The sequence below is a fragment of the Mizuhopecten yessoensis genome, unplaced genomic scaffold (assembly GCF_002113885.1).
Source record: "Mizuhopecten yessoensis strain PY_sf001 unplaced genomic scaffold, ASM211388v2 scaffold10821, whole genome shotgun sequence".
Lineage (NCBI taxonomy): Eukaryota > Metazoa > Mollusca > Bivalvia > Pectinida > Pectinidae > Mizuhopecten > Mizuhopecten yessoensis.
In genome coordinates this window covers 1,149,719-1,171,671 of record NW_018408738.1, presented here as the reverse complement: position 1 = coordinate 1,171,671, position 21,953 = coordinate 1,149,719, and the positions used below count along the sequence as shown (strand labels likewise).

General features: G+C 35.3%; 1 protein-coding gene across 4 annotated transcripts in view; it reads left to right on the top strand.

Annotated features, from left to right (window-relative positions):
- The window catches only part of LOC110462654 (sterile alpha motif domain-containing protein 9-like), a 117,066-nt gene that overhangs the window by 37,214 nt on the left and 57,899 nt on the right, over positions 1–21,953 (top strand). For 2 of the 4 annotated variants that reach the window (XM_021516721.1, XM_021516722.1), the window contains exons 7-8: positions 361–6,701; positions 8,139–11,104. In XM_021516721.1, coding sequence (XP_021372396.1) covers positions 361–6,701; positions 8,139–8,219 — 6,422 coding nt within the window. In that variant the 3' untranslated portion in view covers positions 8,220–11,104. Of the gene's footprint in view, positions 1–360; positions 6,702–7,709; positions 7,831–8,138; positions 11,105–15,266; positions 15,450–21,953 lie in introns of those variants that run through there. The other 2 variants (XM_021516723.1, XM_021516724.1) reach the window with 2 other exon arrangements.

The following is a 21,953-nucleotide window of genomic DNA, read 5'->3' as shown; positions in this document are numbered from 1 at the left end:
ATATGTTTTTGCTGGTTCGTTACATTCAACCATATACTAATTTTGTGATTGGTTATTACTCATCACTATCGCAACCATTTCAAAATCTTCGATGAGAACTGCTATGTGACACTGGTTTGGATGTATGCGTATAGCCTATTTTGTTGTAGGATATATGTAGTCAATTTTCATTCTGGTTCATTTTTAAGGAAACTGATAATAATCTAAACAGTTAAGGAAATATAAAAATCGACTGTAGAATTATCATGTGGTTTTGGAATTGTATATTTGATTTTATAAAATGGGAAAATCCTGTCTGTCTGTCTGTCTGTCTGTCTTTCTATCTCTCTGTCTCATGATTTCTTTTTCTTGTTTACACAGCTGAGAGTGGCCCTGAACCTACTACAAATAGCACAGAGGACGAAGTAACGAAATGGCTAAAGGATGTAGTGAGGATACAAGAGGAGACATTGACTAAATGCTGTGAGGTTGACGGCGAAATGTTATTTCGTTATAATCGAAATGAATACAAGACATTTGCTGACGACTTTGATATCACTATTGGACAGGCCCTCCGAATTTTAGTTGTTCGAGATGGCAGTTGTTACAAGCATGCGGACACAAAAGTAGCTGGATGGACCAAAGAAAACGTTTCTTCTTTCATGATGGAGATTCTTAAAAGTAAAGAATCTGCAGAAAGAGTATGCCAATTTGTTAAAAAGAATATGATAGATGGACTTGTTCTGTGTCAATACGATGGTGACCTGGATATTTATCGAGATTTTCCAGACATAGGTATACAAAAAGGAATCATTAAAAAAATATTTACAAAACTTGGCAATTTACTGGCAGAAAGCAGATTGGATGAAAAATACGTTTCATGTATTTCTGCAAGTCAAACTGTTAATCCTAGAGAAGTGTTTCAAAACAAGAATGTGAAAGAAATGCAATCATCCGATGTTATTACTCTTTCATCCCGTGAGCTATCCCCAAGAACGCATGATAATACATCAGCAGGAAACGTAGCACCAGATATTAAAACGGACGTAACAACGATTAATACTGAAGACGTATCTATTTCTACTTGTACAACTGGAGACACGTTCGAGCGACCGTTTGTCTCTAAAGAAAAGTCCACAGTTAAAAGAGAAAGCGATTTTATTCACGTTCTGGACGCTCCAACAAATAAGAACACAATAAATGATCCAACATTAACACAAATTGATGCAGACACAAAGCAAACTTCAATAGCAGGGAAAGCTAAACGAAATATCTTATCAGGAACAACTTCATCAGCAACAGGGGATCAGTGCACTAGTGAAAGCGAAAATCCTGTCAGTGTGATGGTTGGAACGATAAACACTAACACAAGGGAATATTTCACCTTTATTGAAAAGACTTTACATCTCAGCAGCTGTAGACCTAGTGCCATTAAGCCGTGTTGTCCGCTCAACCTTCATGTGTTTTCATACAATTCATCGCGACTAAACGAACTTCAGAAACAACTGCTCTTCTTCGTATTACTCAGAGAAAAAGATCTCCCGACAGGGGAATCACAGAAAATATTTTGGCATAAAATAGCAAAGGAACCAATGCTATGGCTGAACCGTGTGCTTACTCCAACTGAAAAAAATATGATCAAACCAACAAAATCTGAAGGGAAGTTGAAAATCAACGGAAAGGAGTGTTCGCTTATTGGATTACAAGTAACAATGCAACGTGTTATGGATAAAGGATTGCAAACCTTACTGAGCTTCAATAATCATATTCTCCTAGTGCATCGCCATGCGCTCGAAAAGGACACAATAGGGTACGTGGTAAAGTTGCAATCACATAGGGGAAAATCAACAGTAACATATAATTTTACATTCTTTCATGAGAAAAAATATATTTTATTCGACTTGGAAGACTTTTCCTACGGCTTTACGGATTTAGAGATTGATTCTTGCAAACAAGGAACATTGCAGCCTTGGGAGGGATCTGTTTCCCTTCCACCTGAAGACGTACAAAATGTACATGTTTCTATAAAACACGGTTCAGAAATGAAATCTAATATCTCGGTATCATCAAATAATGTTCAAACTAAGATACCATTCGAATCAGAAATTAAACAGCAACGAAACGATTCTAATGTGCTAGTTTTGTCAGATTTTCAAAATGAAAGGTTCATCGATTTGTCAAACACAAGTGATAAACAAAATATGAAAAATGAAGCGATGCCAATGCACGAATTTGAGCATTTAACTGCATCAAATTTATCCGAGCAAAATCGGTATTTTGGAAAAAGTTCGTCCAATCTCGTGTATCGAGAAGGTAGAACGCTTGTTGAACTTGAAAATAATGACTCATTATCCGGCCGTTGTATTAGTTATCAGCATTTCAATAAAGAATTTAATCCACAAAACGATCCATTGATGTCAGACATTATCTTCAGGACCCTAAAATTTGCATGTGCCTGCTTGAATTCTAGGCGAAACGGAACAATTTATTTCGGGGTAGGAACAGAGGATGGTGTCAGGCGTAATGAAGTGATTGGAATTATTTTGAATTTCGAACAAGATCGGCAAATTATAGCGGATCATCTTCGGTGTTGCATCAACAAATACTTTCTCGATCCACTTTCAAATGTCACAAACCAGTGTATCAGTCCTCCACATTTCATTCAAGTCGTGCAAAATGAGGCTTCTGTTGCAAGGTTTGTAATGGAATTCGATATAGAACCAAAGTCTTCTGTGTGCAAAGACATGTTCTTCAAGATGTCATGGCCTGTTATACACGAAAAAAATGTCAAAGGCAGATGTGCATATGGATTTGTGTTTGATGGATTAGAAACAAAACAAATATCAGGAAATGATGAGAAACTATTTATTCTCACCGATCTAAAAGAGAAAATAATGGAAAGACAACAAAAAGAAGAATTCAAAAGTATCAAAAATGAAATGTCCGAATCGGCATTTTCAAAATTACAAAGACGTCTTCTTGGCGGACAGGACAAAATAATACCATCTGTTTGGTACAGTTTAGTTTTGACGTGTCCTACTGTTCAGCAGAAAATGGATAATGATTGGAAAAATTGTTTTAATTTCATCAAAAGAATGCCAATAACTGCAGTTTTTGATTTTGACGACGAATCGAACGTCAACGGTCTCTGTTGTCATCTTCGAAATTGCGAAAAAACGCAACTACAAAGTTGGTTAATTTTCGAACAAAATCCCGGTAGCTATGAGAAGTTACAAAGTATTCTAAAAGTTCCTTATTCTGACGAGAACATATGGGTGTTTTGTAACGGACGAATTATTGACTCTAATAACAAATACCCGCATTTGAAACGTGACGAATGGATGCTTGAATATTCGACAGGGATAAGTCAGGCCGTTCATTTTCTTAAATCATCAATACCCAAGAAAAGACTCTATGTAATGATTCTTCTCTTATCTAACGACCTTGAAGGTGTTATTGACACCTTTGTTGATTTTATTGGTAGATTTGGATGGGAATATGTCGTATTGATAGCAGAAGAGGAAAAGATATTTGATGAGTTTTGCAAAGCTATACTTTTGGAACGGAAAGGTACTAGACAGCAGCTGGAGGAAATAAGTTTGGTTGGATTACCATGGGAGCAAGGTAATGCAGCCATGAATGAAATTTCAGGCCACAACGAATACGGTAGCTGCTACATTCCTGCATCTAGTGGTGGTACAATTCCACTCGAGGAAAAGTTCCTGGAATCTCTTACTGATTTGGAAATCCTTAGTGCAACGCAATGTGAGAACAAGGAATTTAAAGATGATAAAAAAAGAAGAGCATTTGCACACAATAAGGAAATAGAATTTTATAGGGGAAACAAGGTGACGTGGTGGAATTACTTTTTCAATACCCATGTTCTTAAAAGAAATTGTTTTCAAGAACTTCATGATAATATTAACAGCCTTCTTTGTGTAAAACAGCCTGATAACAAAGTTGCAACTGTAATGATTACATATGAGCCAGGTGCAGGTGGAAGTACCCTTGGACGCCATCTGTTATGGGCATTTCGGAAAAAATTCCGATGTGCTGTTGTCAAAAAAATCACCGATAGAACCCATTCGAACATTATGTTTTTACATCAATACAAAGAGGATACCTCCAACGCTAAACCAGTAATTCTATTGGTTGATGAAGTACCACAATCTGATTTTTTCTTTTATGAACTAGAGAATAGCATAAATATAAAAAACCGTACCGTGTCAAATCATAATCAACTGATTTGCTGCATGATTGTATTACAGCGTGATGAGCACCTTGATGACCTCTCGAATCAGCCATCAATGTACAGAAATGCTTGCATGAACAAACAATTCCACACTCAAAATCTGAGGCAAAAATGTTTTCCAAAAGAAATTGATTGGTTAAAAGATAAATATTGTGAACTGGAAGAAACAGGTAAAGACTTAGGAATGGATTTTAAACCTGAACATTTAATTTCTTTTATGATTTTGCGTCAAAGCTTTAAAGAAGAGTACGTCAAAAACACTGTACATTCTCTAATGGATTCTACCCAAATGTCACCTACGGAATGTCTGCTTTTAAAGTATGCCAGCCTGATATCAGCATTCATGCCTTTTTCACGATTGGGTTTTAAAACATACATTCCACTCGAATGTTGCGACACACTTATGACGGTGAATTCTTCCACTTCTTCTAGTAACTACTGGGAACGACATTTATCGCACACCACGAGAATTTTTCTAGTGATTGAAAAAAAAGAAAACGCAAGTGGGATGCAGGTACGAGTAGCTCACGCCATTTTAGCAAAGGCTGTTCTAAGGGAATTTCTTGAAATTGAAAATAAATCGCTAGGAAAAATTATCGAAGAATTTTTAGATTGTCCCCTTTTCGAATCAGCAACTCATGGCAGAAAAGATTTGATCGAAATGACAAAAGAAATGCTTAAGCGCCGTTTGAAGGAGGAATATGACGACGAAGTGAATACTTCCTTTTCGCCACTTATAGAAGAAATACTAGAACATCCTTCTGGATGCAAAACTCAATCAGCAGTTGCAAGTGCTGTTACTGTCCTCAAGAAAGGATTTGAAAAATTTAAAGATCCAATGATTGCCCAAAGTTTGGCCCGATTGCATACAAAACACGAACAATTTGAAGAGGCAATCACATATGCAGAAAAGGCAGTTGAACTCTCACCACCTGTTGGACGCTCGTATTGTACTCATACATTAGGATATGTATTGAAAACAAACTTTATCATGGATACACATCAGTTGGGAAAATTGTCACCGTGGAATTCGACAAAATATCTGAACGTTATATTTCGTGCTCTTGGCTGCTTTCGGGAAGCACAAAAAGACCGATTTACTATGCAAGATCATGACTTCCTATTCTCATATATTGATACGGTATCTACAATAATTATGATTTGCGGTTTCCTCAAAGATTGTGTGGATGTAAGTGACCTTTTTCTTTTAACACAATATTTAACAGACGACGAATACATACCAGATGAAGTAAAAGATTCATGGGATACATTGCATTCCAGTTTCAAATCTCTACAACAAGTCGGTGAAAATGTTTTCGAAAAGTTAGAAGATCATATAAGTTTTAATACAACATACTACGAACATGGCGGTTTTACAGGAAAAATTAAATCTCGATTGCCACACCGATCATGCCGATTATTGTGGTACAAATACCCAATTATGCTTTCGGATTTCGCAACTTACTTTGGCGAAGACAAAGACGACCCTCCACAGCAGTTACGCGGAGAAATGAGGAACAGATGGCACCGTCGACGAATTTTGACACTGCAAGGAAATGTCTATTGGGGTTTCTTCCATACTCAGAACTCATCACAAAATCAAAGCAAAAATAAAAAAGAATTAGATAGATTGACGAAAATTAAGAAACATTTAGATGCGATCACTGAGAAAGATTCTAAGGACATGTCTAACTGTGTGTGTGTCAATGTTGCGCTCGGTTTACTTGGATGTGCTAACAGATTATCAGATGAAGATATTTACAATATGTGCAGGCATATAGTTACATTAGGGAAAGAAAGAGTCGAAATTGGCCATTTCTTCGTCATGATGTTGATGTGGCCTACAAGCATTTTGAAAGTTCCCTACAATGATGACGCGTTTAAGGACTCGCTAAAGTTTTTATCCGACAAAAGCAAAAAGAGCAAACGTCAAATCCTACAAAAACCAAAGACTTCTTTCCCGAAAGAGGGGAAAACTATGCTGTCACCTTCAACCCAGTTTTTCCTGACAAAGCTTGAGGGTTTAAGATCTATTTGTCACAGAAGTGATATATTTTTCAAAGAGAATCACGACTCACAGACTGATCGTGGAGCCAATTTTTGGGATCAACCTAACATACAACAGACATTAAAAACGTTAAGAGGACAGCTTGTGTTTAATGACGGTATATATATACAAGTAGAGAACCCTCATACTCCTGGAAAATATTTTCAAATCAGAAAGACCCGAAGTGGAGGCAGGGAATATCATTCAGAGGAGGAGGTAACGTTCTACGTAGGATTCAGCATGGCGGGACCAATAGCATATGATGTTAAACCCCTTAGATATGACCAGGACATGAGAAATACACTACCACAATCGTCAAACATCGGACATTACAAGAACAAAGACATAACTGAACTGAAAGAAATGCAGAGACGAATCCGACAGATTGAGCAAAAACGGCCAGACCGACGCAACGAAAGAGAGGTATTTATTTGATAACAGAGTTGAATTGTACTACATTTGTATGTTGTTCGTAAAAACCGCAACTCACAATATAAAATAACACATTTCGGATAAGACCGCAAAAATCAAGTAGATACTGAAAATATAGACCTCCTCAGGAAAGCTTACTTTGTTGTTAATGGCATAACCTGTAGCCAACGTCCAGTGTGGCCAGTTTTGTCTTTCCGGAAAGCCAGTGATCAAAATAGCTACGACTAAAAAAGAGAAATATCCCGGCTTCTCAGTGAGAATGAAACATGAACGTAGTGTCGTGAGTCTTATTTCACACATAAAACATTCTTGTCGCGTTGCATTTACACAATTCATCGCAAGCAGTAATCATAAGTATCATAATATGTAAATCGTATGAGATGTTTCTGTTCATAGTGGATTTGAATAAAAAGAAACATGCTTAATAAGGGTATGCCACACTGAGAGGATACAAAAGGGAGAATTTAAACCGAACAAAATACGATATAAATGGATTTAAACGTAAATTAGAATACTTGTTTATAGCGATGATTGAGATGTTGTTTGCAAGATGCCTTTGTTTCAGATTAAATGCCTGTATTTGTCTTAAAAAAGATACTAGGCGTATGAAACGATAATTTGCCTTCTCTCTTTGGCTTGGAAGACTTTTTTGTTAGCTAGAAATTCACCGACAGCTGCCGCTTAAACGTATGGTTACATAGTTAAGGATGTCTTCATTACTGATTTCAAAATGCTGAGAAAACATTGTCTCTTCTCAGTTTCTCGACATAAATTGTTCATAAGGAGTATCAAACTATATAATCTTTGAGAATTTTGTGACAAGAATATCAAAACAAACTTACTTCACTAAATTGTCCCTTTAAGCAAGTGTAATTGTACTGTTAATCCAAGTGAAACTTTCGGTACTTTATCTTTAATTTAAACTTAAACTTAAATTTGTCATTTGCTTACGACCCAATTACTTGCTTCATCTTAATACATTCTATTCTATGCCTGCAGTTTTTGTACCGCCTTCAAAAAGGAGCAAGTATGCAAATGTGGCCATTAATTTGCACGTTCAAATATTTGATATGACCCCAGGTAGATCCCTTTTTTGCTTGTTTGTTTTTTAAAAGTCATTGGAGAAACCAAAATTGAACTGCTACCACATTGCTACATCTTGGACATTCATATTTTAATTCCATTCTTCCAGCAATTTCTTATCGGCATTTTCTCCACATGCATGCGAGAACATTAAGCCTTAGTCCCGCAAAATCGTTAGAAACATAAGCTGATACATTTGTAATTATACTATGCAAATATGAAAACGATGAAATTCAATGTTTCGTTTGCACTATAAGTTATGTATACGTAAAATTATGCTTCCACCATATTACATTTACTAAAACAAAGCCTTATTAAACACATGTAAATATTTTTGTTTTTCAGAAGAAACTTCTGAATGATAAAGAAGATATTCAAACAGTTTTGGATTCTAAGTTGGATAGAGGGCATTCTGACTTTCACTGACGAGGAAGTAGTTACGGTGCTTCTTTTTATTTAGCGATTGATGTCAGAACACAATAACTTAAAATTCGCGATCTATGTTGTTCCTATCGTTCTACATAAAGTGTAAAACTTACTGTCAAACGTGTTCATTGGTCATGCTCCATTAAGAGACCATGTGTGTTAAGTGGCCATTTTCGTTTCCCGTTTAAGTGAGCTCAATATGTATGAAGAGACCATATGTTTGGTAAGGAACCGATTTTTGGACTTCCAGGGTGTGATAATAGTGGATTTATTTATTTAACAAGAAGTTAGGGAGCAACACTTACCTTCCAGAAGAGTGTTGTTTTCCTTTGTGAGAGAGCTTTATTTTTGTCGCGTCTTAGGACCGAGATCAAAGTAAAAACTGTTGTTACTGTAAATGAAAAATGTTTTCTGCACTTGAGCTTGAATTATTTTCAACCGCTCAAAGCAAAAAGTCCTGTACTTAAAGCAACTAGCCATACATCTCCACATCATGCAACTGCCTCGATCTTCACTTGCAACATCAACAAAAAAGGACGGCTTACGGATTTAACTTTTGAATTTAACAGTTATAATTCTATCAATAAAAGATGTTGAAAGCTTACTAACAGATTTTTTAACAAATGTTTTCGAGAAATTTAAGTCGGCAGATGTTTTTTGATATATATCATGTCCTTTTGAATATCGAAGTTATTGATTATGCTCATGAAAATCCTGTGGTTTAATGATACTTGACTTTATATGGTGGATGTCGATGCAGCAATAGCGCTTACCCTCCAAACCATCTGGTCTTTTTTACATTTAAAACTCATTTGTAACACGAATTCCTTAACAAACGTGTTTGCCGTGGATTTGATTTTAGGTTCAAAGATCACTGGTCATAGTCATTTGTGTTAGAAATAGAAAATTAGTTTTTCTGCAAAGCTTATGTTGTTGTTAATCTATAATATCCAAAAACATTGTATTGCTTTCGCACCTGATATCCACGTCAAGTGGGTTTTTTTCGTGCATAGCTTTCCGCTCAAAGGTCGCCTTCTTGTTGGTCTATAACAGTCAAATGGCACACAATGCTAAATATCTTTGGTTTGTCTTTCTTGTTCGCAGGTCAATGTTCAAAGTGAATGCAAATATCAACAAGATAGGTTGCTGTGCGGGAGCGCAAACTCAAGTTTTCCTTAAACTCGCAAAACGGAATGTTTGGGAACGTTCTTCATATCCGAAGGTCTTAAAATACAATCCTCACAATTCTTCAGGTGAAGTTTCTTTATGCACATGCTATATTTTTTTTGTAATGAATTATAATGACTTGCTGTGTGATGGTTTTGTATCGCTAAGTACAATACATGTGATGTGTACAAAATGTAGGTGCAATCATTCCTAGCTGGTAAACTGCTTCAATTTGTATGGTTGGAAAAAATAGTATGGTTAGTGTTGAGAAGGTAGATGGCTCTCGATACATATGATATCAAATGAAATTGCCTTGTCGCGATATTTATATCATATAACATATTACATCTACATAGCCAGGAATGACGAACATGTTTAGTTTTTCCAAGTTTTGTGATTTGTTTATAATATTTATTAAGTATCATTATATTGAGTAATACATTAACCAATTTAGAATGTTTTTGCATCTATTAAAATGTGTATCGTGCAGGACATACCAACCACACTATAATCATTGATCTACGCGGAAATTATGTGATAAATTCTGAGCAATGTTCAGCAAAAGCTGTGTCCGGAAAATATTATTAAGAAAAAAAAAAAGAAAAAAAATAACTTTCAAAATTTGAAGATGTGTTTCTTATAAAAAACACTATCTATCAAAAAGAAAAAGTAGTCCGTACTGTATTTAACACGTATGATAAATTGTAATTAACAAATACTGTAAGCATAGTTATTATAGAATATGTAGGGAACTTTTACCGATTGAAACTATTTGTTTGCTTTGAATATTTGTGTACATATGCCTTAGTTAACAAGGTACACATTATTTTGGTAAAAGTATTAAACTGTATGATAAGTAGTACTGTGTTGATGATACGCAATTTTATTGATTTATTTTCTGCGTTCTTACAGAATTACATAAACGAAGAGATTGTAACGTCTTGTTTGGACAGAAAGTGTCTAATATCACTACAGTCATTGTTATATGTAGTATGCTGAATGCATTGTCATCAACACTATGCTTACTATTTGTGTACAAGTACAATGTATATGTCCATGTCTCACTATGAAATGGGATATGTGATATACCTGTGTATTTTTGCTATATCTCTGCTCTCCCCGTTTGAATATTGATACAATTATATAACTGTAATGTAAATCAAAACGTTTCCTGTGCCTGTATTCATGAAAGCGCTCTCATGCTCGACCTAAAACTTCTTGATATGTGTTCAAGCCATATAGCTTGTTCTGATGTAAAATTAATAGAAATTATCATTGTGCTAATGATTTCGAAGATTTGCTTTCAGTGAGTGTCACGACAGTTTATTTGAGCACAAAATCCATGCTTTAGCATGAAAACGGTTTCATGAATACTTCTTGCCCTGAGGTTTAATACAAACAGACCGATGTGATCGTTCAGTGTATGATTGAATTATTTATGTTAACAACTGTGCTCATGTTGTAGAGAGTTACAATTGAATGATATTATATCTTAAAGTGTAAGAATGTTATCAAACCCTAGATGTGTTTATATGAATCAGGCTTACTGGTTTGGCTTTGAGTGATCTTGACAGGTTGTATAAAAACGTGCATTACCCCTGTTGAATTCCTTTCAGTAGTGTACGGGGATTCGTAAAGTGTTTTGTTTTGATATTTTCTGTTTGGATTGTTAACACGTTCTTTAATGAAAATATGATATTTAATACATGCAGATAAAAAGAGAGTATTGTTATCATGTGTTTTCCTGTTTTCATTTCTAGCTGTCAGGATGACAATTTGAGTGTCATTGAACCAGTTTTTTCTTCCGCAATTCCTAACATTTAACATATTTTATTTCTCAATGACATCACTTGTTTCTTTATATTATGACAGACAGACAAATAGTTTGCTGTCAAAAGTTCGATAGAACTTTCAAATGACTATTTCTTTCCCAGTACTATCATGTAAACATGTATTTGTGTTTTCAATTATGTCTGTCATGGTAACCAGTAAATATTTACGTAAATCAATGAGATTTGAATATTCGGTCCCATTTGACAGGTTTTCACCTAGTTTTTCTCTTAGCTACCATTGAGTGCACTCTTGAACAAACGTTATGTTTCTCCTAAGTATGCATTACAGGTGCATACGCATTATACTTTGATATTAAGTTTGTTTAAGCATGCGCTCTATTGTTTCCAGGAAAAATTATGCAAAATATGTGGGAGTGTATATTTAAATTATGCAAATTCGAACCTGTTACTATGGCAACAATAATTAAAAATAAAATAAACATTTTCATGATAGTATTTGGGAACTATTCAAAATTTTAAAAAAATCAGTCGTTTCAAAGTTCATTTAAAGGTTTGGAATTTTGATGCGCTTTGGGGCCAAAACTCGCCCAAACCATACATAGTCCTTTAGTTTTCCGCTGGGACTAAAAGCTGCAGTTGGGACAATATGTTTTGGATGCTTTGTTGCTTGGTTAGTTTTTATAAACATATGTCTCACCTGTCAAGGGGGCAACGTGTGTCCTCCCTCCGGTGTAAACTATCACTGCATGTATTTTTCCGAAAACGAGAAACAAGAGCTTACAAAAATTGACCGAGTAGCATGCTCTTATAAAATGTTATCAGGTTTGTTCAATGTATTAGCCTTAACCCACAGTCCACGTGCTCAATCTTGTTAATAGGAATTCCAAGTGCCTTTCAAGGTCAGAGTGGAATAACGTTTTCGAAATATTTACCAAGTTCTTTTCAGTTATAACCAACCAAGACATTTGGATCGTAGCATTGTTAAATGAAGGGCTATTTTGTTTTTACAATGAATAATCTTGCTTCGATGTTAAGGTCATAGGAGGCAAGTCAAATATATTAATACCTTAAAATTCAAACAATTTAGAAAAATCTAGTGGGAAATATCTATATTGTGGTTGTTCGTATAAACACGGCGTGGAAAAAACCTTGAAAGATGGGGAGTACCAGAACAGCAAAATGGTAGACAAGGTCATTCCAACTCGACCAGGTAGTAAACAGAGGTCAAAGATAGAACATGTGGGGTAAAGTGACAGTCACTGGATAAGAAATGCCGGTAAGATGGTTTGAAATGGAACTTGTATCTGGGTTGGATGAAAAAGCACCAGAACCGCAATAGAAATGTCGTCTACCAAATTAACTTGTCAAAGTCTTTTTCGTCCACAAAAAGTCTTCCCACAAGAACCACAGATAACCTCGTCGACAAAACAACTCATCCCGAAAATGAATCACTTAATAGAAATAAAAGCATAATAGAAAACAATAAGATAAATAACTTCATATAAGATAAAAATAAATTGCAGAGTGGTACATGTAAACTGTTTAAAGCAGTCTCTGCATGGCCCCAACATAAGTCGCCTCAAGGGGTCAAGTTTCGGGTACAGGCAGTGAACCAGCGATCCAGTAATACGTACAGTTTATGTGCTGGGGCCCCGAATGAGTCACCTCAAGGGGTCAAGTATAGGCACATACAGCGAGCCAACGATCCAATTAAACAAAAAAAATATATAATATAAGTAGAAGTGTTCTCCATTGAATTGGTTCAACGTGAGAATAAACCTCGGCAGTTCTACCAGACTATCTGTAGAAGGATGCTTAGTGTCCCGTGTGATGCCGTCCTCATGTAGGACATTGGTCTAGAGGGATACAACATCCATAGTTACTTAGAGTGCATCTTCATTCAATTTCAACAGATTTTATTCATGAGGGTAATTGAATAGAATCGAACAACAGGCTACGCCTACATCGGTTCTCTTCTACAATGCACATGCATTTGTATGTAGCAGTATATATATTTCTCTAGAAAGATGTGATTAATTCTCCTGCGCAAACTCTTTTTGCCAATATTGGATATGCTAAATCCGGCTGGCTGATTCGTTTTCGTCTAAAAAGTTCAGGGGGGATTGATATTTTCAAAATGGTGGCCAATCCAAACGCATTTTCATGGGGTCTGAGCTTATTCTGGTGGTTGGAATTAGAGAAAAATACCCTTTCATAATCCAGAGTGTAAGATAGGGAAATTCCCCCCTCGGGATTTCCCTATCGTGCACCCCTGAGCATGAAAGAAGCTTATAATATTTATAGTGAAATGAGAAATTGAAACAAGATACAACTTATATACAAGACATATTATATATATACTAGTTTGTATATAACAATTTGTCAATGTGCAAGTTAATGGTATAGGGGAGATAACTCAAATTGGTTTTGTGAATTACAGGTGAGTGTGTGCTGTATCTTGGCCTCACCAGGTTGGTGATTGAATATTGTCCATGGTCCTTCACTAGATCTTCAATGGGAATTTCAAGTTCCACACAATGTGACCCGTAGATAGTTAGATACATAGCTTATATACATATAATAGTAATTTGATATTACAAAAAAAGAGTTATGCCAATCTCGTAGGGTATACCACTTTAATTATTCAACTAATTGTTACTAATTAGAGTTACTTAAAATCTCTATTTAAGTTTGGCTGATATCTCAAAGAGAAATCACAAAGAGTGTATCATGTTACGATAGTCTGTAGTGTTTATAAAGTAGGATGGATGTTTCTCTACATTTGGCTTCAGGTTGAAGTCAATGTAAATGCGGGATGGCCGATCGAGTTAATGATTCCCTGCCTGTGTGGCATTACAGCATAAAAAGTCATCCGTGTCGTTATCAATATTATCTCTAGCAAGTATCCTACTTGTAGCTGCATTGACCTGCTGGGCAAGTTCTGACTTAAGGTCAGAGTCAACTTCACGCTAGAAAGCCAAGTTTTGATATTTGGCGATCGGCCTTCTGGATGAAGTCCTTTTGTTCGTGACGACCAATGCGTAACCTTTATCAGCTGGTTTGATAACCATATCCATGATTTGTTTTAGGGACTGTAGTGGTTTTCGTTTCCCTTTTGCAAGGTTGCCCCCTTTTTTTTTGGGGGGGGGGGGGCTTGATGTTGTGTTATTTTCATAAACCTAGGAGAGACAAAACAAACCTATGTTAACATAGATTTATGAATTCAGTATTGAACTTATCAACAAATATAGGCTATTACAGAATATCGATTGATTTACTTTACTATGTACAGTAAACGCCATGTAGTCTCATTTTGTGCTATTGTATTGATCCGATTTTACTCGTGGACGAAATCGCTGTCAATATTTGACGCCACCATGTCGTTTTAAACTGTCATCAAATGATTACAACGTCAACAAACAATGACTCATTGTAGATGTGTAAGTTTTTATCCCAGATATTACTAGGTGAATAGCACAAAAAAACAATACACAATGATAAATACATTTGATGCAATATCTGAACACAAGGGTTTAACGTATGACTGTTATGCATTACTTGTTGTTTTATCTCGACTTTGATTGACATTTCCAATATGAATGAATTGAAAGAAAGTCAGTTCTACAGGATTTTGCTATCGGACCAAAGTTACGCACTGAAACTGATTGGATTGGTCGATCACAGTTTAAGCGTAACGTACGTAACATGGGACTTATAGTTTCAGAAGAATCTCTTCATGAAATTTTATTCGTCAATGAAAATGAACATGGTTGTTCTGAGCTTTTCTATTTCACAATGATGATGTATTTTGATTAAGATAAAAGTTAAAACGAAAATACGTAACAATTGTTTTGTAGGAAAACATGTATCAAATGTTTAGATTATATTGTAATCTCAAAATATATTTTAGTTATTTGCAATAACAAGGTTGAAATATGTATTGTGATTGAGTCACAACAAAGCAAGTGTAGAAAGGTATTTATATTAAGCAACGTATTTAATATCATACGTTATCATATGCTTTTATTTGGTGACGTACTAACCCTAAAGTCGTTGGACTAAAACGGACTGTAATCTGGTCACACAGGTCTTTGTTCAGATGCCGATCTTGCCTCGGAAATGGAAGTCAACAGTGGCAGTGGTCTGCAGGCAGAAACAAGTCACCGTGTCACTAAAGGTCCAGGAAACCAGTACACATGACCGACACACCAATTGTAGGACTGACTCAAGTAGGACGGCAGATAGAAGCGTCGCTCTCAGACAGCTGAAGGTGAGTATTTATTACTGCCCATTGCTACCTTTAGTCCAGTGCATTACATGTCTATTATTGTTATTGTTTTCAGGATAATCGGGCGTAAAGCACTTTCACACAACTTAATGCATTTCTCCAACATTCTGAATGTCTAAATATGTTTTCAGATTACCTGTGATATGTTTTTATTGTTCGATGTTTTGCGTCATTGATATCCGAAATGAATGACATAATTACCTGTTTGTGGAGTTAAACTTAACTTTGGCTTTCGTTCTGCATTAACTGTATACATTTGGCATTGCTAGTGATTATTTATCGTTGGGGATGGTCAATATGTAGTTTGTTTAAATAAAGGATTGTCTCTATATTTATGAAAAAAAGTTTTTTTAAAAAAAAGGCTATTGAAACGCCCGAAGTGATATATGTAGTTTCTAACATTCATTCCACATTTTAGATACCATCTTGAAGATTATTAATTATTCTTTATGTTGATTAGACAATGGGTGGTTAAAGTTGTTACTATTCGACCAAGTCTTGGTCCTGTGTATCTGAAATAACTTGCAAGTTTAAGTTTAAGTCTGATAAGTATAAATAATTCAACTGAAAGGACCTGTTACAGGAACAAAAGAATTTTGCCCACAAAGCAATTTAATCATTACTGGGTTATGTTTGTAGCTCCCTAAGACAGGACCCATGAGATATTTTTAAAAAATTAAAAAGGTCCCCAGGGCCTGTGCTATGAACTATTTAGTGCCGCCTTCCAAAGGTGTACGACAGGGTTCACATTTTGGTCCAAAAAATATCAAAACAATGTTTTACGCTATCAAATAATATCATATTATTTAAAGTAGGATCTGCAGCAAATTTTGAACTCAAATATGTAACAAAACATTGCATAAGAAAAAAAATATAAAATCTTAAACTCTAAAAATGTTGGTATTTTCATACACTTTTTTGCTACATCAATTGTTTTACGGAAGTAAAACACCAATTTCCGGTTGTTGTACACCAAAAATCTTTTAATATTATTTGGTGCATTATGTTGAGATATAATAGTTCAAATTTCAGAAAATTTGAGAACCAGTAAATTTGTCATATAAATGTCAAATTGTAGCAACGTCTATTTCCAAATAAAATCCAATAACCTTATGACCTATAGTCATGTTTGATAATTTAACAATACGTCACACCAATTTATTATCGCAACTGATCAAATTTTTATCAATAAGGTCTGCTGCTCATGATGAGCCCAACTATAAAGCTAGATGATGCAAAATAAAAAAAGTTATGCTGTCTCACACACATAAAAGTTTAGTATGTTATGTACGTTTTTAGTTGTTTCGCATCTTTACGGAAGTAATAGACATATTTTCGGTTTTTGTACACCAACATACTTTGGATATTATTTGGTACATTATGTACCAGTAATGGTTAAATTGCTTTGTGGGCAAAATTCTTTTGTTCCTGTAACAGGTCCTTTGCTTTAAAATCGAAGTATCATACACCAAATTATTATTTACCTATGTATTTGTTTTATATGTTCTGTTTCATTTGCGGAGATACTTAATCATTACCTGAATAAATGAACTGTTTTGGTTACGATTATGACATTATAATTGCAACGATTGACAAAGTCTACAGAGTGCATCCGCACTTAAATAAATATTAGGTGTATAGAGGACATTTAGTTGTTTCCCATTGAATGCCATACATTTTTACGCGTGTGTCGGAATATTGATAGGTTTCACAAGTACGAAACACGCGTGAAAATATAGCACAATCAAATCAGTTCGTATGAATACTGCTGGAAGTGTAAATGACCGAGTTGACATCTCTTGCCTCGATGATTCACGTCGACTATTACCGACGGTGATATGCTTGTCGTCTTTAACAAAACAAAAAAGGTTGCAGTCAACACTTGGTCCAGCCGCTAATCTGTTTTACGTACTGTTTGTCTGAACGCAGATAACACTCGCCTTTGCTTATAAATTAAATTTTAATTTATTTTACACCGTAACTATACTCAACATAAGAGTAAAGATTAAGTAGTATGTACTTTGACAATGGCATCTACTGATGATGATAGCAAGGTTATTATTGGGCAACACAACAGCTAAACTATGATTCGGCAACACAAAACTACGTTATGATTGGGCAACACAACAGCTAAACTATGACTCGGGAACACAAAACTACGTTATGATTGGGCAACACAACAGCTAAACTATGATTCGGCAACACAAACCTACGTTATGATTGGGCAACACAACATCTAAACTATGATTCGGCAACACAAAACTACGTTATGATTAGGCAACACTACAGCTAAACTATGATTCGGCAACAGAAAACTACGTTATGATTGGGCAACACAAAACTACGTTATGATTGAGCAACACAACAACTAAACCATGATTCGTCAACACAAAACTACGTTATGCTTGGGCAACACAACAGCTAAACTAAGATTCGGCAACACAAAACTACGTTATGATTAGGCAACACTACAGCTAAACTATGATTCGGCAACACTAAACTACGTTATGATTGGGCAACACAAAACTACGTTATGATTGGGCAACACAACAACTAAACCATGATTCGGCAACACAAAACTACGTTATGCTTGGGCAACACAACAGCTAAACTATGATTCGGCAACACAAAACTACGTTATGATTGGGCAACACAACAGCTAAACCATGATTCGGCAACACAAAACTACGTTGTGATTGGGCAACACAACATCTAAACTATGATTCGGCAACACAAAGCTACGTTATGATTGGGCAACACAACAGCTAAACTATGATTCGGCAACACAAAACTACGTTATGATTGGGCTACACAACAGCTAAACTATGATTCGGCAACACAACAGCTAGGTTATAATTGGGCACCAGTAAGTTTATGATTGGGCAACAAATCAGCTAATTTATGATTGGGCATCACAAAAAGTAGTTAACATGGCAACGGTTACCAGAGATGATGGAGCTAGGTAGCAGCTACATTTATATAACATGACAATAACATTCAGTGGTGAGAGAACTACACACAACAGCTAGTTTATATAACAATGATCCAATTATTATGGAGCAATACATAGCTAAGTAACGAACCCCAAAGATTAGAGAGCAATATAACAGCCACGTAGTAAGATACGTGACAATGGGTTCCCCACTGATTATGTGTATATCGCAAAAGATAACGACAATACGTACTGACTTCAGTATTTTATGGTGAGGCGTAGACATGTAACCAATGAAATTAATGTCAACCATCGTTATACAGCACGTGGTTTGAATGCTTGAGGTTCCGTGTGATAAAGGGAATTGACCGGATGTGGCGTAAAGCTGGAAACTTTGAGGCTCCTAATGAAGTGGTTATTCGAGAATTGGAAGGTTCCTCTATTGCGCCGAAAAACATAAATTGATATTCTTATCTGTAACAGTGTTTCGTTGGCGTCTTATTTACTCCAGCTAGTATTTTCGTGTTCTTCGTGAAGCGTTAAATCCAATATTTATAAAAACGAGTTAGTAACTCTTTCCCTACATCTCGATCTTAATTTCATAAAACCCAATCATTCAAGCAAAACCCGTCATCAACATCACAATTAGCCTATACATGTCAACTTAACTAATTCAAAAGTATATATGGAATACAGTTTAAACTTTACCAGGTGGTTGTTCTAAATAGTAACCAGGGTAAGAAGAACCATTAGGCCGACTTAATGTTCTGAGGGGTTCCTTCTTTGGTGATATATAAATGGAGTGTCTGTAATATTTGTTGTGAGTACCTACCCACGAGAGTACATTTACTTTTTATAAATAGCGCAGAATTTTGAAATAAGAGTAGCATGTCATCTTTAAAATACATTTATCAGGAGAATGTTTTCAGGGCAAAATATATCATCGCAATAATAATCTCATTTTCTCCTTGTGAGATAGTGTGAGATAGTCAGTTGATTTTGTTACCATGCTCATAATTGTATCCTGTTGTTTCGCTGTCACTACACCGATTCTAATTTTAAGAATTTGCTAATATTATTATTTGACTTAGAATAACATGACGGGTGTCATCTACGAGGCAATCAACGTTTACCCTTCCAAAACACGCAGTCTTACTGTTGCTTTTCATTGATCACTTTTTGTATGGCTTTTCTTTGTTAACGCTTACCCTAGTTTGAATAACAGTGTGTTGACACTTTTGTATTCTTATATAAACAATAATACTGTTTAAGATTTTATTGCAAACAATTCCGGTTAAACCACCGAAAGGCGATTTTATTTTTATTATTTTTTATTTTTTATTTAGTTACCGTAAGTTAATTATTATTATAAACAATGTTGTATAAACCAAAACGCAGAAGCATGTTTCACCTTGCTACCGTGTGAGATTTAATGACACACAATTTAGAAGAAGAAAATAAAATAGATAATATGTCATCTTGTTAGCGTGAACTGTACAGAGTAAAAAGCCGATGAAAGCTAAGGGCAAATTGTATGGTTGCAATAATAATCTCATTAGGAAATATCACATTGTGTGTTACACATTTATTGGTCGATTGTTTATCCTTCTCAGTAATGCGGCTTCGTGGCGTCGTTGTCAATAAATCTGTTCTCACTCCGAGTAAGAAAAATCACCTGAATTTGACGTACGTTTACATAGCGAAGAAACAAAGTATGAACATATCGTATTCGATCAGATTATGTTTATTATCAAAGTGTTGATTTACCGTTATAAAAACAATATTTCCGTCGGTCAACTAGAGCATATTCATTCAATGTAAGTGATAACGATCTGTTGTCATTTGGTGAGTTAATTTCTTACTGTGACCTATGATTTCGTAGGATAACGTCACATGATTTTATTTCAAACTTCCTTCGTAAACAACTTGTCCGTCCTTAGTATATCACAATACAATACCCATACTAAATCACATCACATACCGTTTAAACCAAAATTGATTTACGAAAACAATGCTATATATCGCCCGTGTAAACACGACACAGATGGCATACCCATGTGATGCGGCACAAGGATCTCTTAACTTTGTTTTGAGCTATTTGACGAAGCATCAATTTAGGAGACAAGGAGGATAAAAGATCAGATCTAAACAATGATTATCTCTTCTAGTGTTGACATGCTGTCGCTGCTAATGAAGTGCTCGTTATTAGGGTCGGGGCTAGAAAGTGCTGCAAAGGGAATATTATTTCCGAAAGCTAAAATTCAATTTTCAAATAAACCATCGACTAGTCTAGTGAAGTTAATGTTTATCAACACATAAATGCAGTTTTCTTTGCTGTCATTTGTCCTTTAAGGACCTTCAGTATGGATCGACTGACTAAGAATACCCCCATGGGAGCCACTGTGAGTTTCTTAACGTGGGTTACTAAGGCAGCTGGCGTAAATTGATGATCAGACAAAAAGGATAACACACCACGTGGTCGCTATTCTGGAAAATGCGTGAGTGTGCAGACCATACGTAAATTCGAGTAACTCCTCGAGGTACGAGTATGTTATGTTACGTTCAGAAGAATTCAAAAAATAATTGAAGAGTTTAAATTCGGTTGATTGTGTCGCGTCATCATGTCAATGGTATCGCGGTATGCTTCAAACATTAATCTGACTAGAAAGCCAGTCCACTGTCAGAAGAGCAACTCTAAAACAAAGGTAAGAACTATGCTTCCAATTTACAAGGACTTCACAAATCTTTCATACAAGTACATGAATGTGCTTCTCCTGATTTTACTTCACACTGATAGAATAGTGTTGATTTTTGTGGCTACTTTGTGCATGCACCTATAATCGTGTTGGATACTACTCAGAGCCTATTTTCTTTACAAATCAATAGCAAAGTTAGAAGTCCATTAGTAAAGAAACATCTACTACAAAAGCATGACATCAATAATTTGAAAAAAACCATATAAGGACTTTATGAAATAGAGGGTGTTGCAGTATAATGTTAGGTCGTTAAACTTGACAATGATATTAAGCATACTCTAGTAAAATAGATGAGACTACTAAAAACAATATATATACTATTTTTACGAATTTCATAGCCTTTACAAAAAATGATTTTCTACTTTTTACAAGAAAAACTGACATTTTACTTCCTCTTTGAAAACTAAACGTTTTTCATATAGGTTTTTGTTGTCATTTATAATGTTTTCATGTGATTGCTTTGCTAAACAAGTGGAACATTCCTTTCTTGTAATTCGATTAAGCAACATTCAACTAAGAATCATGGTAATAAAAAATCCCGCCATTCTTCAAGAAAAACTACCAAAACATCAAACAAGAGCAATGTGTTTGTTTTCACAATGGTGGATAAAACGTTATTAACATGCAAATAATTATGCAATAATCTAAATTGAGTAAAATGTATATACCCTCTTGTATTGTCTGAGAGAAAAATAAGTATAGGAAGACCAACTAAAGTGCGATAGAGATTATTTTGAACTATTGAAAACAAAAATAACAATCAAATGTTTTTTCATCATCAAGTGGACGACATGGGCG